This window comes from Crinia signifera, chromosome 1 (genome assembly GCF_055691185.1).
Source record: "Crinia signifera chromosome 1, ASM5569118v1, whole genome shotgun sequence".
NCBI lineage: Eukaryota > Metazoa > Chordata > Amphibia > Anura > Myobatrachidae > Crinia > Crinia signifera.
The window spans coordinates 438,303,732-438,321,175 of record NC_139217.1 but is presented as its reverse complement, the minus strand read 5'-3'; the positions used below and the strand labels follow the sequence as shown (position 1 = coordinate 438,321,175).

General features: G+C 47.4%; 1 protein-coding gene across 1 annotated transcript in view; it reads left to right on the top strand.

The window, feature by feature from the left end:
• Nucleotides 1-8,639: 8,639 nt before the first annotated feature.
• The window catches only part of LOC146015972 (uncharacterized), a 34,381-nt gene continuing 25,576 nt past the window's right edge, over nt 8,640-17,444 (top strand). The window contains exons 1-2 of the mRNA XM_083151696.1: nt 8,640-10,073; nt 10,926-11,186. Of these exons, the coding sequence (XP_083007822.1) occupies nt 9,657-10,073; nt 10,926-11,186 (678 nt within the window). The 5' untranslated portion in view covers nt 8,640-9,656. The remainder of the gene's footprint in view (nt 10,074-10,925; nt 11,187-17,444) is intronic.

Genomic DNA, 17,444 nt, shown 5'->3' with positions numbered 1-17,444 from the left:
GACAATCTGCAGCACTGATGATTGGTCTGCAAAGCCCAATATGATGGACATCCCGATTCACCAATTGAGCTCATTTTTTGTCTGGAATCTGCAATCGGTGAACCCAATGAGAGATTACCTAAAACTATGGGGGTTTTCTGGTTCATTTGCTCAGATGCAAATTCGCATCCTTGCGAGTGAACCAGATCCCGCCTTTGGAATGGTGGTACACCGGCCCACCATTCGCTAGTCGTGTGCGTTCGCAATGGCTGTGAATGGATGTTTTACATAAACATCCATTCGCATGCCACTGGGACCGTCCCACATCTTCTGATGGACGCCGACCATTTAAAGAGGTGTAAGGTGCACGCATATGTAAGGTTGCTCTGAGCTTGTACGCTTGGGGGGAAGTGGGAGGGCAGTTCACATCCGTGATGTCAGCTACCCGCGCCCCGCATGTCAATCATGGCCTCATTAGCATGAGAACCATACTGGGCGTTCCCATATGCTAATGAGCCAGCCTGCCGCCCCATTCGCCTGCCAGCAAAGATGAATGCAAACAGTTTGTTCGCCGTGAGTGCACACATCCAGCACCTGCACATGCAAGCAGAAATGCACATACGCAAAGGGCAAACATCGGCCGTGTGCGAACAGACCTGAATAAGGTCCTATGTGTGTCTCCTATGTTGGAGTATGGATGTGATAAAGCAGGATTGCCGACTTTTTAAATCTCCTCTCCAGGAGAAGCCATGTAGACTTTCAGCAGGCGTTCGGGGGAGGGGGCTTGAGCGTGATGTCATTAAGCCCTGCCCCCATGATGTAAAATGACCCGATTTGCTGATCGCCGCCGGGGGGCGTGGCTAAAATGATTTGATTCTGACAATTTAGCCCCGCCCCCTCATCGGAGATAGGCATATCTGTTTATTTAAATGGCGCGTCAGGGGTGAGCTAGCTGGGAACAGGGGGGGGGGAGCGGGGGTTCCCCAGAAACCGGGAGGTTCCTTCTCTTTCCGAGAGGCCGGGAGGGGGACCCGATTTTCGGGACCCTCCCAGCCATTCCGGGAGGGTAGGCAACCCTGTGATAAATATTATATTCCGAATTTACTGGAGATGCTATTGTGAATAGAATATACTGCTACAGGGATTTCTAGTGTGAAGGGAACAGTGAAAAAAGTGATTCTTATAGAGTAGCTTTCAGATATACAAATATATAAAACACTTTTAATTTCTAAATTTACAGTAGTCATCAGTGGCATATAGTTAGTGAGTAACAACACGGATGCTTATTTAACCAAAAAATATCATCCTTATCCTACGTGTATATTGCAGAATCAGGTAAACAATTCTCTGCTGCAGTTACCCTGTGTTATACTGTATGACTCACATGTAGCTGCCTTCCGCCTCTTCTACTCGGCACGTGTACTACCCATATACTGCCTTATGCATCCGTTCCCCAACTAAAGCTATGAAAAGCCCCCACAATACTAGGGAGGGGAATTGCAGGGGAGGGATCCACTATTCAGATACTGCATGGAATTTAAAAAATATATATTTTTTAAAATAGAATTTTCATTCAAATTCAAATAAAAAAATATTTTTCAAAATGCTTAGTTTACTTGAATTTTATTTTAATCATCCCAGTGCACATTGCTGACAGCAGCGATATATAAAACAGGCGAGATATTTGCTATGTAAAGTGTAATCTATGGAAAATGGTCAGCTGACAGAACGAAACATCCCCTTGGCCAATGCTTTTGATATATTCTGCTGAGTGCTCCAGTGCTACAAGTTAATATAACTCCACCAAGTTTCCTTGACGTCATGCACAGTACCTGCTTCCTGGTGAGCGTGGCCTTTGCTGAACTGCGGCACAGTGCTTGGCAGATAATCTTACATCCATATATCCTGTAACGGTTTCCTTTCCCATCTCCATATGTAAACATAGGAAGATGGACCGTACAGACTTACTAACATTAAACAAAACAAAAAACTTTAATGATCAACTGTTTTTAACTTTTTAAAAAATAATTAACTTCGGAGAACATCAAATATTTAGAAATTGAAAAATATCTGCTACATAAAAAGCCTTTAGTCAGCATAAATACAGATGGTGCAGCTCCCAATGGAGCTGCTCCAGGTTATATAATCACCATTCACCACCTCGCACAAGCACGAGACACTTGCGCGCCATGTTCTGTTGGAGCCCACTGCCACCCTCCGCCGGCTCCTCACTGCTCCCCGTAACACCCTACAGCCCCCATTTGCCCAGCCTGTCTTTCTGAAGCGGAGACGGGCAGGGAAGCCACTCCCCGCCGCCTGGCTAAAGGGCAAGCACGCTCGCACGTGGAGCTCCTGTCCACCAGCCTGCGCCAGCTCAGGACATCTGGCGATCCTGCAGGCTGACTGGCAGGCGCTCCATCTGTACCTGTCCGAGTTTTTCATTTAAGACATTTTCAATGTGAGACGTAAACCCGTACACACTAGACAAGAAATGAAAGGATATTGCTCAAAAGGGCCTTTCTGGGCGATATCTTTAAAAAAAATAATTGATGTAACCTTATTGCAGCCGCGACAATCTCCGGATCCGTTCTAATGAGCATAGGGCAGCGCATTGGATCGGAAGTAAAAAACATATGATTTTACACTTTTTACCTTATCTATTGGGTTGATGCGTTCAAATTGTGTGAAAGGGCCAACATCACACTAGTGTATTGGGCTTAACTTGGAATATCTGGTGGTGGCATTTCACTGGTGGCAGCAGGCCCAGGTTTGAGTAGTGCAATAGAGGAAAGCAATGCTGTAACAGGGTGCCAGTGTGCCATGTGCCAACCCTGCCACCTAAACTCTAGGGTCCGCTGAATTGTGCATCAGCACCGGTCACATCCATAATTTTTGCACCATGTCTTAGATTTTTTGTGAACAATCTTACAATCTTCTGCCTGTGACTTGAAGCCCTCGGTTATTGAACTTGCATTACTTTTACACTTCACTGAATAATTATCACGCACTGGAATTGCTATTGACAATTTGTTAGATTTCATTCAGTATAAAAAGGTGTCGATAATTTTTGTTCTGCGTCATTGCAGTCGGATGATGGCCACAATTTTGGCAGCTGGCATTGAGCTAAAAGAATCTGGTTTAATTGGATAATTGGCTGCAAAACATTTAAGGTATTTGTGCAGACACAACTGCTCAGGTACAATACCCATCCTTACCTACACTTCCAGAAGGCGTGGGAGACTAACAATACTTCAGGTGGCCTCCTGGACACCCAAACACACCCACATACTTCATAGTGAATAGAACAGGATTGGGAGAATAATATAGGGAATTGCAGGCTTTTTGGGACAATATCTAGTGCAGGTTTCATCCCATGTTCTGTCTTGACCTATTCATGAATATGGAATGTTATTTCAGGCTGCACCCACTCTGTGAGCAATAAGACATTCCTCTAGTTTCCAAGCATCCCCTGAAATAACACCTTCAAACAGCTTATCAAATTCCAGAACCATCCACATAACATTGCTGTCCTACTAATTACTTCCTCTAAACAGCCTGCTTTAATTTTACATAAGTTTTATTTCTACACCCAGACACCCCATTATTCCATTGCTGTGTCACTGAATCATGCAGCCCACCAAGAACCTCTGCAATCTAGCTGGACCAATTTGCATATGTAGCAATTAACCTTGTGTATCAATGTATATATAGATTGTAAGAATATTTTGACAAGGATCACATAGAATGGGTAAAAAGTTCAAAACAGCCCTTTTTATTTTTTTCAGCAGCAGTTTGGACATTCACAGGAACTCCAGCAGTAACAGGTTACACAATTCCACTGGCGTAACTAAGCCACCGCAGCCCCCGCCATGGCGGGGAGGCGCAGAGTAACTATGGGCGCCTGGGGGGCTGCGGGGCTATAGTTACCCGCTGCGCTGCTGCCCGGCCGCATCTGCGGTCACTGCCCGTCACTCGCTCCCGGCGCCGGCTCCTGCTGATAATGAAAAGTGACACTTAGAAAATGGCTGCCCCCGTATTGCAGACAGTTTTGGCAGCCATTTTCTAAGAGTCACTTTTCATTATCAGCAGGAGCCGGCGCCGGGAGCGAGTGACGGGACAGTGACGCAGATGCGGCCGGGCAGCAGCGCAGCGGAGTCAGCGCAGACAGGTATGGGTAGGGGTGGGGGTGGGGGCGCGCCGAAAAAAATTTGTGGGGGGGGGGGCGCCGAAAAAAATTGGCGGGGGGGCGCAAAATATATAGTTACGCCACTGCACAATTCTCTTTAACAATCACATTTACAAGGATCCTATCATAATCCTAGACCTCCAGCATATATCATCCTATCATAATCCTGCACATATCCTAGACCCTGGGCAGTTAGACTACCGTCAGGAGCATTGGACTTGTCCACAGAAAACATGTCTAAAGGAAGCTCACAGGTGCCACCAATCAACCCTACTGAGCTGCAACCGAACCTGGAGTGGATCCCTGTTTAACTACTGTAGTGTGTTTATAACAGGAAAAACCTATTAACCCTGTCTGAATATATATATATATACCTAGTATGGACGATACTCACAGGAGATGTACCTGTTCTGTGCGTCCACATGGTAACCACCCATCTATCCAGAAACAGACCTTTTAGGGAAAGATACTGTATGTCCTATGGTTATGCGCAGTTTTCTGATAACCTGCTTCTGCGTTTCTCCGCCTTGAGGAAGCCGCTGATATCCACAGAAGGTGGAGAAATGCGTAGAGGGACGATTGGCTGCATTTTGACTGGACCAGTGCGTTTTCTTGGATAAGGCCTCAATATTGGACTGCACCAACTGCCGGAGAAACGTACTGGGGACTGGAAGACGGACTCCTGACTAATTCTGCGGGAATTGCAGAAGTATACCACTCAACTATGTGCACATAAATGTGGGGACTGAAATGAAAACACCCCATGGCTAATATATTAACCGGTTATACATAGGACTGCCTACGGAATACTGCATGCAATCACTAAATATTAACCATCTAAACGTAGAGGTCTGCAGAATCTGCTATATACAGTAGTTGCTTGATAAGATAGAAAGTGATTACTGTATATATTGAGATTTTTATTTTCATTTTATTTATTTTTTTATACTATTGATGACCAACATTGCGTATTAATAAATAATGTTATTATTCTGAGCAGCTCTGTTTCATATACTTTTTATTGTTCTACCTCTAAGGGGCTATTTTAATCCCCCCCCCCCCTTTTTTTTTAAACCCGCTGCAGTTTAGAATAAAGGTATCAATCAGCGCCCAACATCATTTGTACTTGGTTTTATATACTGTAGGACACTAGTGGCTGGACAAATATAATTAACTAAGCATGGTTTTATGGTCTGGTGTACAAATACTAAGTGACTTTTTCCCTCTAGGGCTCTTAGTTTTTCAGACTTAAGAAATGAGAAGAATTTAAGAACACGCCCTAATCCTTGTGATATTTTGTGTATTTAACCCTGGGTGTTTTCCTCAAATCACGTTAATGTTATACTTCTGCTGCGCCCCACTTAATTTGCAGAGTCATTAGGGATAAATTCTCTGAAGTGCTATAACTGATAACATAAGAAGGGAGTAGGTCTGACAGCAAGGAAATCTGCCCATCTCCGGAAGCACCACCGAGCTACACTATGGTTTCCACCGATGACTAACACCCTTCCAAAGGTGTTAAAACCAGACAATGCTTTTTTTTTTTTTTTAACAAAAACATTAACACAAGAAAGCCGGGCCAAAAAATCATTTCAATTGTGCTTTTGGCAGCCGTTCACATTTTAAAATGTTCTTTAATAGGGTGCTGCCAAGAACATCTGCCTTAAGCTAGCTTGATGCTGGATAAGATTGATTTGTCGCCCTTCCGAAAGGAATTCCGGCTTCCCTTCCTTTCACACACAGGTTCTGATTGCTTATCAGGAGATCTGCAGAGGGAGAGAGAGCTGTAAAGATAATTGCCATTGGAAAAACACTCAACACACCCCTGAGTCTGAGAGGAAACCCTTTGCCCTTCATGACATGTTAAAACAATACTGGATTCACAGATGTCCATTAAACATTATAAATCTTGAGTTGTCTTATACAGTTCCTACATTTGTCCTGTAGGTGGCACTTTTTCAATTGCTGTCAATTATTTATTTATTTATTAACAGTTTCATATATAGCGCACACATATTCCGCAGCGCTTTACAGAGAATATTTGAACATTCACATCAGTCCCTGTCCCAGTGGAGCTTATCAATCAATCAATCAAATTTTATTTGTCACATACAAGTCATACATCTCTTATATATTTAGCCAGATCTGTCACTCATACCCTGTGTAGGTAACGTTCCCGCCCAGCAGGATACACAAATCCGCCCCCTCCAGGGAAAAGTGTTCTATGTATATAACGTTCTACACATCCAGATCCCACCCCCTTGACATCACCTCCCGCCGCCCAGCCAGGGCTACAGTACACACCCACCATCCACCATTACTCCACAGCCACCATCCACCATTACTCCCGCAAACCCCCCCTCTGCCAGCAAACCGACACCCACGACCCCCCTCCCGCGATTCGCGGCACCCCCCGCGACCCCCCCCTCCCCGTGATTCGCGGGACCCCCCGCGACCCCCCCTCCCCCATTAGCGGGACCCCCGCGACCCCCCCTCCCACGATCCGCGGGTCCCCGCGCCCCTCCCGCTATTCGCGGCACCCCCGGGACCCCCCTACCCCCATTCGCGGGACCCCCGTGACCCGCCCCCTCCCGCAATTAGCAGGACCCCCGCGACACCCCCTCCCGCAATTCGCAGGACCCCTGCAACACCCCCTCCCCCCATTCGCAGGACCCGTGACCCCCCGCGATTTGCAGGACCCCCGCGACACCCCACCCCTTCTGCGATTTGTGCCTGCCCCGCAATTCTAGCTCCCGGCTCCCCCCCCTCCCGCGATTCGCGCCCCTCCTGCGATTTGCGGACCCCCTCCCGTGATTCACGGAACCCCACAGCATCTCCCGCGACCCCTCCCGCGATTCGCAACCACCCGTGACACCCCCCCCTGCGATTCACACACCCCTCCCACGATTCACGGCACCCCCCTCCCGCCCTCCTCCCATTCACGGGACCCCCGCGACCCCCCCTCCCGCGATTCGCAGGATGCCCGCGACCCCCCCTCCAGCGATTCATGGCGCCCCCCTGCCGTGATTTGCGGACACAAGCCCCTCCCGCGATTCACGGCACCACCGCGCCCCCTCCCGCGATTCACGTCTCCCCCTCCCGTGCTTTGCTGCGCCCCCCCCCCAGAATTTGCGGACCCCCTCCCGCCATTCACGGCACCCCTCGCAACCCCTCCTGCGATTTGCGGACCCTCTCCCGCGCTTCACGGAAAAAAATCTCTGCAAAACGGCAGCGAAAGAGGCACGAAAAAAAGAACAACACTTCACTACAGAAATACGAGTATTGATACATCCCGCCCTATATAGTGCAGATCTGTACTATATAGTCTTGCCTCCACAGTCTCTTTATCTAATCGATTTTGATGCCGCAGGGCCGCTTATCGGGATCAAACCGAAATTGAATGCATTCAATTTCGATTTAATTTTGCTTACCGGTATTTAAGCAAAATTTAAAAGAAAAATAGACAAAATCGAAAATAATTTATGTACCACCAAGATGTAATAAGAAACCGACCAGGATTACTTCCTCCTGGTATGTAAAAGTGTAAAAGTGTGCTAATGTGATCACGTTTTTTTCTGCATCAGGACTCCGGCGTGCTTCAACACATGACCGGTCATCAGAGGGATTGGTAAATCTATCGCAAACCAACATTTGGAGACCTGGGTTACATATCTCTGATATCTGTTGAGGACGAGGTACCCATCAATTTATCCTGGAGAGCCTTCAATTTTGTCGGCATTCCCAAAAAAGTACAATATCCTGTAAAATTAGTTTACAAAATATACCATTAAGTATCGTATGGTCTTAACAATTACATGGATGTGGAGGAAAAGTTTTTAAACTGTAGTGGCCAAGTCATAAACTCATAGGCCGGGATGTAATGGGAGCCAACATTGGTAACATTTTTTTAAAAATGTCTGCAAAAGTTGCGCAACTTGCAAAGTCGGCCAATGTAAGAGTATCCAAGTGCATGGGAAGACAGATTTTTTTATACTAACCACAAAATCCATTCGCAATTTCCAAACCGTCGAAGAGAATTTGACATGTGAGCAGATGGGAGTAGGTCTGAGGTTTCCACTAAACTGAGACTGAGACAGGCTGGAAGAAGTCAGCGCTGACGTCACAGACCCTCTTTAAAAATGTCCGGGCGCACCTGCATTTTTTTGCAACACACCCTGAAAACAGCAGATTTCCACCCAGGAATGCCGGCTTCCTGTCAGTCAAACTGCGGCTCCATTGCATTTTTGTCATCCTTACACCTTTTAATTCGATAATTCCCTCATGCATGCGCAACTAGCACCCCGACCACCTGTCCCAGATTGTTTTTAATTAGGTTGGAGCCCAACATTCAAGACTGCACACCTCAGCTTGGCACTATGAGGGTAAGTCCTACTATACGTGCTGGGTACACACCAGGACGACTAGGGCACGATTCTGTCAATTTAGATCCAATTCCGACCGGTTGTATGCAGATTGTATGTACTATCGTGTGTTTTTGCCATTTATTTGATCCGATTCCGATCCAATGCGCGTTCACGCAGCTCGTTTGGTCGCATCTTTGGTCCTACGTGCTGCAGGTAGGATCCGTCAATCCCAGGCCGACCGACCGTCAATCGTATGCAGATCGTGAGTGTTTTTTGCCGCCTCCGTCGTGCGTCCGTCGGTGCGTCCGTCGTTTGATCCTGCCTATTTGAGTGGCATTTCCTAAACACTCCCCCGGCGCCATGTTTTTCCACATAGCAAACAGCGCTGGCGCAGCAGTTGGACTCTCCTTCTTGTCTCAGCTCCCAGAACAACAACCTGGTATGTTTGCACTCCCAATGCTCTCCTATGCATGCCCACTGTTGCCACCAATGTATATAGTGTGTATAGAGCACTGGTTTGGCAACCGTGCACCCGACCATGTCACTGTTTTTTTTGGGTGGGCCCCGTGTGTGTGTATACATATAACCAATGTCCACCATTGCAGTATTCCATGCACTCCTCTCTGCTAGGCCCCATTCACCTGTGTGTGTGTGTTTGTGTATATATAGATATATATACATAAACCATTGTCCACCATTGCAGTATTCCATGCACTCCTCTCTGCTAGGCCCCATTCACCTGTGTGTGTGTGTTTGTGTATATATAGATATATATACATAAACCATTGTCCACCATTGCAGTATTCCATGCACTCCTCTCTGCTAGGCCCCATTCACCTGTGTGTGTGTGTGTGTTTGTGTATATATAGATATATATACATAAACCATTGTCCACCATTGCAGTATTCCATGCACTCCTCTCTGCTAGGCCCCATTCACCTGTGTGTGTGAATAGCAATCTGCACAATAAAATGTATAGTGGTTTTCATAAAAGTTTATTAACATTTTAAATACTTAAAACATAAGAACTAGGTAAACTGGTAACTATAACTATAAAAATTTAAATATGAAACAAAACATGGGTATAACTATAACAACTAAAATGGTTTTATCTTTTTACAGTCCCAATGTCCAACGCAAAGGAACAAGAGTTTCTTGAAGGGTTTATTGAAAAATATCGTTCACACGAATGCCTGTGGCGAACAAAATCCAAGGAGTATTCGAACAAAATGAAAAGAAACCAAGCCTTGGAGGAGTTGGCACGCTACAGTCTTCCATTTCACCCAGAGGCCAATGTTGAATGGGTGAGGAAACGCATCCAGAATATGCGCACGGTGTTCTTAAAGGAACACAAGAAGATGGAGGCTGCAAAGAAGTCTGGTGCTGGAGTCGACGAGATGTATCAAACATCGCTCTGGTACTATGACCGGTTGACATTCACCCTCAGCCAGGAGTCGATGAGGACAGGAGTAGTCCTTATGGTAGAACATGAAAACCAAGAAGTCACGGCGCAGGAGGAGGAGGAGAATTCGCAGTCTGCATCGGTGAGTCTATTTTTTTGGCTATCTAATTGATTCCTCCTGCCAATCCACAGCGCCCTCCCCATTAAAGTAGGCCATGTACTCTTCCCTCACCTGTTTGGCTCGTGCACTCCCTGTGTAGTGTTGTGTTGGGGTTTGCAAGGAGGATATCTGCACTACCTCCTCTGGCAGTTCTTGGGCTTCTTGGAGTGCTGTGCCTGTAGCCCTTTGCTGTGTGGCTTTTCTGCGGAGCAAATTGTGCAGGACACAGCACGCCGTGACAACCCAGTCAATTTTGTCCACCCTCAGGTTAATGGCAGTGTGGAAAATGCGAAACCGGCTAGCCAGGATGCCAAAAGCATTTTCCACAACACGCCGTGCCCTGGATAGCCTGTAGTTAAAGATCCTTTTGTCATGGTTCAACCCCCTTTGCGCATATGGCTTCATGACATGCTCGTGCAGGCCAAAAGCCTCGTCAGCCACAAAAACAAAGTTAAGCCCCTGTTTAGTTTCCTGGACAGACGGCAAGTGAAGGGTGTTCGCTATGAGCCTTTCGTAGAACTTTGTGTCCTTGAAAGTGCCACCATCCGATGCACGGCCATTCCTTCCTACATCCAGGAAGATAAAATCATAGTTGGCATTAACAACAGCCATTAGTACAATGCTAAAATAGCCCTTGTAATTAAAATAGTAAGAACCACTATTGATAGGCTGGGCTATGCGGACATGTTTGCCATCAATGGCTCCACCGCAATTTGGGAAGTTCCATCGCTGTTCAAACTCCTCTGCGATGACTTTCCATTCATTCACGCTGGTAGGGAACTGAAATTAGAAGTAAATAGAATTGATTAGTAAACATGTTCAATTTTTTTACAGCTTGGTGACTACCCACCTGCAACCCCAGAGCTATCTGTCCTATCTGAGAATGCATGCACATCGAACGAAGTTCCTACTCCGGCACGCACTCCGCCACCCACCCTGGAACCCACTCCACCACTCCCCCGTGCCAAAAAAATGCGTGGCAAAGGAAAAAAAGGAGAATCATCAGCACATGAAGAATTTATGATGCGGGCACATCAAGTCCTGCAAAGAAACCCGGACAAACATGACAACTACTTCACTTATGTGGCAGAGTGTGTTCGCAACATGGCTCCGGACCAGCAACTTACTTTTGAAAAGTTATGCATGGAGTTGGTGTATAGTGGCAGTTTAGGGTATCTCAACAGTGGCACTAAAATAGTTGGCATTGGTAGTGCACCAGACACACCACTGTCATTAGAATCACCAGTGCCTACTCCGCCTGCCACCGTAGCAGGCCAGTCGAGCACAATTCTAACACATACCCAGTCAACACCTACACAGCCTTCTCAACCCCCCCAGTACCGTCAATTCTACAGTTCTTTACTGATAGAAGATCCAGAGTCTGCTGTTTTTGAGGATCTGTCTTGAAAAATAGGCTATTTTATCATTTATCATCGACATGGTCTCAGCTGCAGGTATGTGATGGCCACTGCTCACATGGCGTATGGCGCACATCAATGGGGCCGGGACCATTGCATCTGCGCCATGCGCCATGTGGGCCGCAGCCTTTACATATCTGCAGCAGACATCCTCTGCCACACAAGGGCCACAGTGTGTTTTTTTGTTTTTTTATATGCTGCTACCTGTACCTGCATTACCAGAGGGAGAACAGAATTCTCCTCAATCTGGATAGCAAACTCCATTTATTGCCCTTTTGTCTTTGCCAATAGTATGGGGTACTGTGCGGCAGACATGGTCTCAGCTGCAGGTATGTGATGGCCACTGCTCACATGGTGTATGGCGCACATCAATGGGACGGGGGCCATTGCATCTGCGTCATGCGCCATGTGGGCCGCAGCCTTTACATATCTGCAGCAGACATCCTCTGCCACACAGTACCTTATCCCTACTGTTGTAAGTGCCTGTTCCAGAAGTTACCAGAGTGTGTTTTTTGTTTTTTTATATGCTGCTACCTGTACCTGCATTACCAGAGGGAGAACAGGATTCTCCTCAATCTGGATAGCAAACTCCATTTATTGCCCTTTTGTCTTTGCCAATAGTATGGGGTACTGTGCGGCAGACATGGTCTCAGCTGCAGGTATGTGATGGCCACTGCTCACATGGTGTATGGCGCACATCAATGGGGCGGGGGCCATTGCATCTGCGCCATGCGCCTTGTGGGCCGCAGCCTTTACATATCTGCAGCAGACATCCTCTGCCACACAGTACCTTATCCCTACTGTTGTAAGTGCCTGTTACAGAAGTTACCAGAGTGTGTTTTTTGTTTTTGTATATGCTGCTACCTGTACCTGCATTACCAGAGGGAGAACAGGATTCTCCTCAATCTGGATAGCAAACTCCATTTATTGCCCTTTTGTCTTTGCCAATAGTATGGGGTACTGTGCGGCAGACATGGTCTCAGCTGCAGGTATGTGATGGCCACTGCTCACATGGTGTATGGCGCACATCAATGGGGCGGGGGCCATTGCATCTGCGCCATGCGCCATGTGGGCCGCAGCCTTTACATATCTGCGGCAGACATCCTCTGCCACACAGTAGCCCGTACTTATTGGGAAAGTTTAAACTGGGTCATACATACTTAAATCTTTATATACAGTGTTTTTGTACAATATCTTTTATATATGGTATTATAATATATTTGTGTTGACACAATAAATCTATTTACTATTTTACATGTTTTACCTATGAAAGGCCTAAAAAACCTGTTTCTGTACTAGGCCTAAATTATAAATAAAAATATTTTGTTTGCACAATAAAGTGTACGGTGTATATTTCATCCTTACCTTGCAATACTGGTACTGCAGCACCTTCACAATGGCTTTGCAGGTCTCCGGGATGATGAGGCCCAAAGCTTGCGGGGAGATGAGGGATCCAAACTTTAGGTCAGCAAGAGACCGTCCTGTCGCCAGAAACCTCAGGGTCACCACCAGCCGTTCCTCAGCAGGGATAGCCATGCGATACTTGGTATCCTGCTTCTCGATGTGGGGAGTCACCAGACGCAGCAATTCCTGGAATGTGGCATCATCCATCCTCAAGAAGTTACGAAAATCGTCTGGGTTATTCTCCCTGATGTCCCTGAGCAGTGGCATGTGCGAACGAGTCTGACGCTGAAGTAGCCACTGCTTTGTCCAGCATGATCTTTCTCTCCTGCGCTGGGCTCTCTGACGTCTGAGCTTCAACACTGCATAATAGAGCAGGTACTGTTGCTGGTGACTACCCATCACTGCATTCTCCATAGTGCAGGGTTAAAAGACACTTTGTAATGGCAGGCAAAACAAAGTAATGTGTAAATAGCTATGTCCAGCGTTCAGCAGGTATAAACCAAGCCTCACTAGTAACAAAGCAGAAATACACTGGTTTAAAATGGCTGCTGCTATTCCTATCCCCCTCTGCTAGTCCTCCCCCTCTGCTAGTCCAGCCCCTTCATTCAAATTTCAAAGGCCAATCTGACGACGGTCGCATGTGTTCTTGCAAAAAAACAAAAACCAGCGATCCGACCGTCTTAACGACCATCGCGGGCGCATCGGGATCGGATCTGGATCGTTCCGCCAAAAAACCACAATTTTTGCTAATCGTTTGCTGGGGACTGCCTGGGAGCTCCCGGGAAGTCCAAGGTAATTCGTTCCATGGTCGTCTATCGGTCGTATACGATGGTGGTCGTCCTGGTGTGTACCCCACATTAGTCTGTGGGACTATGTTTGGGGCTCAGGGCTCTTTGGGCTGCAGTTGCTGGGCTGCTCCATGGCATCATATCATACACTTTCCATCACCCCTTTAGTTTGTTTAGTATATATGTAGCACCCTCCACATTTATTATTACCTCTTACCTAGGTAAGTCTTATCACATATAATTTCCCCTATCCCTTTTACTATCACTTTAATTTCACACTAATGTGATGCCATGGGGTGGTTCTGCTGGGCTGGCCTGGGGGGCCCTGTGCCCTGGACCTGTCTCAGAGTAGTGTTAGGGACTTGTCCTATTGAGGTAACCTGGACGTGGTGGACAAGCCGATAATAATGGCCATCATTATGCTAATAACCTCAGAAATGCAATAAAGCAATGATATTAAAAGGTCTAGCATGTATATTTAGTGTGCACCTGCAAACTTCTCCTCCTGCTTGCTGCACTACAGGTCTCAGCAGGTAGCACCTCATATGTCCAGGGTGTGCAGTTTAGGTCCCCTCCCCCTATGTAATGGGAGCCAACATTGGTTACATTTTTTTTTAAATTTCTGCAAAAGTTGCGCAATTTGCAAAGTCGGCCAATGTAAGAGTATCCCAGTGCATGGGAAGACAGATTTTTTTCTACTAACCGCAAAATCCATTCGCAATTTCCAAAACGTCGAAGAGAATTTGACATGTGAGCAGATGGGAGTAGGTCTGAGGTTTCCACTAATCTGGGACTGAGACAGGCTGGAAGAAGTCAGCGCTGACGTCACAGACCCTCTTTAAAAATGTCCGGGCGCACCTGCGTTTTTTTGCAACACACCCTGAAAACAGCAGATTTCCACCCAGGAATGCCGGCTTCCTGTCAGTCAAACTGCGGCTCCATTGCATTTTTGTCATCCATACACCTTTTTATTCGCTAATTCCCTCATGCATGCGCAATGTGTACGGTACGCATACACAGTCGTTTCATATTTTTCAAATCCTCTAATTAGCAATCCATGCTGCATTAGGCCCATAGTGTGTATGCATTAGATCCCAGGTTCTCAAAGCTGGTCCCTAGGACCCCACACAGTGCATGTTTTGCAGGTCTCCTCACAGAATCAAGTGAAATAATTATTTTAAAATGTGTCAGTCAGTATTGAGTGCACCCGTCAGGTGACCTGGAAAATGTGTTTTGTGTGGAGTGAGGACCGAGTTTGAGAACCGCTGCATTACATACTTGCCTACTTTTGAAAACTAGTTTCAGGGAGATTATAGTTGGTAGTAGAATTTTGCAAAGTGCCCCATTGAGGGGGCGTGTCATGCTCCACCCAAAGGGCGTGTCTAGTTCCATATATGGAGAGATTGTGAACATGGCACCTAGAAGCGTGGGTGTGTACTGCGACATCTGAGAGGAATCTTGTAAAATGACTTGGATCCAAATGTAGATGAGCCCAAAGCAGTTAGTAAGAGCTACTACTGTATACTTGGTAAAGTGCTGGAAAATGGTGCTGATGATTCAATGTAAATGTATCTGTCTCTCATTCCTTTTTTCCCAAAAAATGTAACAGTGTAATGTGAGCTAGGTGAAATGAGGGAGATTGCTAGACTAATGAGGGAGAGAGGGAGATTGCCGCCATTTCAAGGAGTCTCCTGCAGAATGCAGGATGGTAGGCAACTATGCTGCATTAAATGATAAGTAATATAATATTGTTAATATCATTATCATGCATAACGTGTAAAAATTCTGCATAGTTGGTAGAGTCTAGTTATGGTGTCACAGCCCAGCGTCACAATACCATTGTAATGAGCAGAGGACTCTGCCATCACCTTCCTCCTACTCGAAATTAGGGACGGCCGTTACAAGATCAAGTAGTGTCATTGTAGCATTGCATTAGCTACTTATTCATTTGATGGTTTAACCATCGATGGTTAGTTAGTTAGTGTCAGCGGCGTAACTAGATTTTCGGCGCCCCCCTGCCGACAATGCAGGAGGCGCCCCCCGGTAAAAAAAAAAACGGAGCGGAGGGGAGCCGTGGTACGGCGGTGGGGAGGGGGGGTTGTGTTTGTGCGTGTGTGTGTGTGTGCGTGTGTTTGTATGTGGTAAAAAAAAACGGAGCGGAGGGGAGCCGTGGTACGGCGGTGGGGAGGGGGGGTTGTGTTTCTGTGTGTGTGTGTGTTTGTATGTGGTAAAAAAAAAAACGGAGCGGAGGGGAGCCGTGGTAAGGCGGTGGGGAGGGGGGGTTGTGTTTCTGTGTGTGTGTGTGTGCGTGTGTTTGTATGTATGTGTGACGTGTTTGTGTGTATGTGTGTGTGTGTGTTACCTCTGGCCGGCTGGCCGCATCCGTCTGCGCCGGGTCCCGGGTGGCTCTCCCGTTACTGCTGCTAATGAAAAAGTGACACTTGGAAAATGGCTGCCCCCATACTGCAGACGAAAAACTGTCTGCGGTATGGGGGCAGCCATTTTCCAAGTGTCACCTTTTTGTATTAGAACAGCGCTGCGGCTGCCGGGACTCGGGAGAGCTGGGACCCGGTGGTGCAAATAAAACCACCGGTCCGGCGGCAGAAGGCAACTATCATCCCGCAGCCCCCCCCCGGCGCCCACATACCCTCAGCGCCTCCCCGCAATCGCGGGGGCTGCGGAACGATAGTTACGCCACTGGTTAGTGTGCATGCACAGTTTCTCTTGAAGTTTCTCTTCAACCATATGATCTATTGAATAAGGTACATTGGTGGTTGACAAGTATTACCCTCTGATGTCCATCCTTACCCCAGACTAAAGGGGCCACCACGTGTAGGGGACGAATATCACTTAGGCCCTTATTCTGATTTGGACAGCTACACATTCGTTCGGATTGCGTATTCCTGCTGAGTGCGCATGCGTAGCCTACACATTGCACATGTGCAACGGCGGCACTCCGTAATGTGGGCGTATCTATGGGCACGGTTTGAAAGTGGGCAAAACTGGGCTTACATTGGGGTTTCAGCATGGGTGTGGTCGATATGTGGGCTGAAATAGCAGAGTCAGGGCGGGATGTATTAAAATACATCGCCGCCCTTCGCCGCCCCCCCCCCCCCCCGCCGCGATGCTGCCGCATATGTACTAACATATGCGGCTGGCATCGCGGTGCGGTGACGGAGGCCCCCCGCGATACCTGTACACTGGTGTGCGGGGGGTCTCCATCACCTCCCTGCCTCCACGCTCTCCTTTCACGCCGGGGACAGCTATACATGCTGTCGCCGGCGCTTCCTCCTCCCCCCTGCAGCCGGAAGGATGTCCGGCTGCTTCACTAGGGGGAGGCAGGGCTTACCTTCCGGGGTCCAGGAGGACCCTTCAGGAAGGTAAGCCAGAGGGGGGGTCGGCGAATCGGCGGATTTGCGTCGGCATCGGCGGGTGGCGAAAAGAAGCCCATAGGCTTCTATAGGGTATCGCCACCCAAAGGTGGCGATACCCTTCAGTGCGGTATCATTTTTGATACATTGGAAAATGCGGTAAAACCGGGGTTTTACCGCATTTTCCATTTGATACATCTCGCCCTCAGACTCAGAACCAGACATGTTAGCAGCAAAGGGACCTTATAAATACCCCTAAAACCATAGTTGCCTACCCTCCTGCATTCCCTGAAATAGCAGCAATCTCCCTCTCTCCCTCATTTCACCTAGCCCACATTACACTGTTACATCATAGTTACCTCCCCTCCTGCA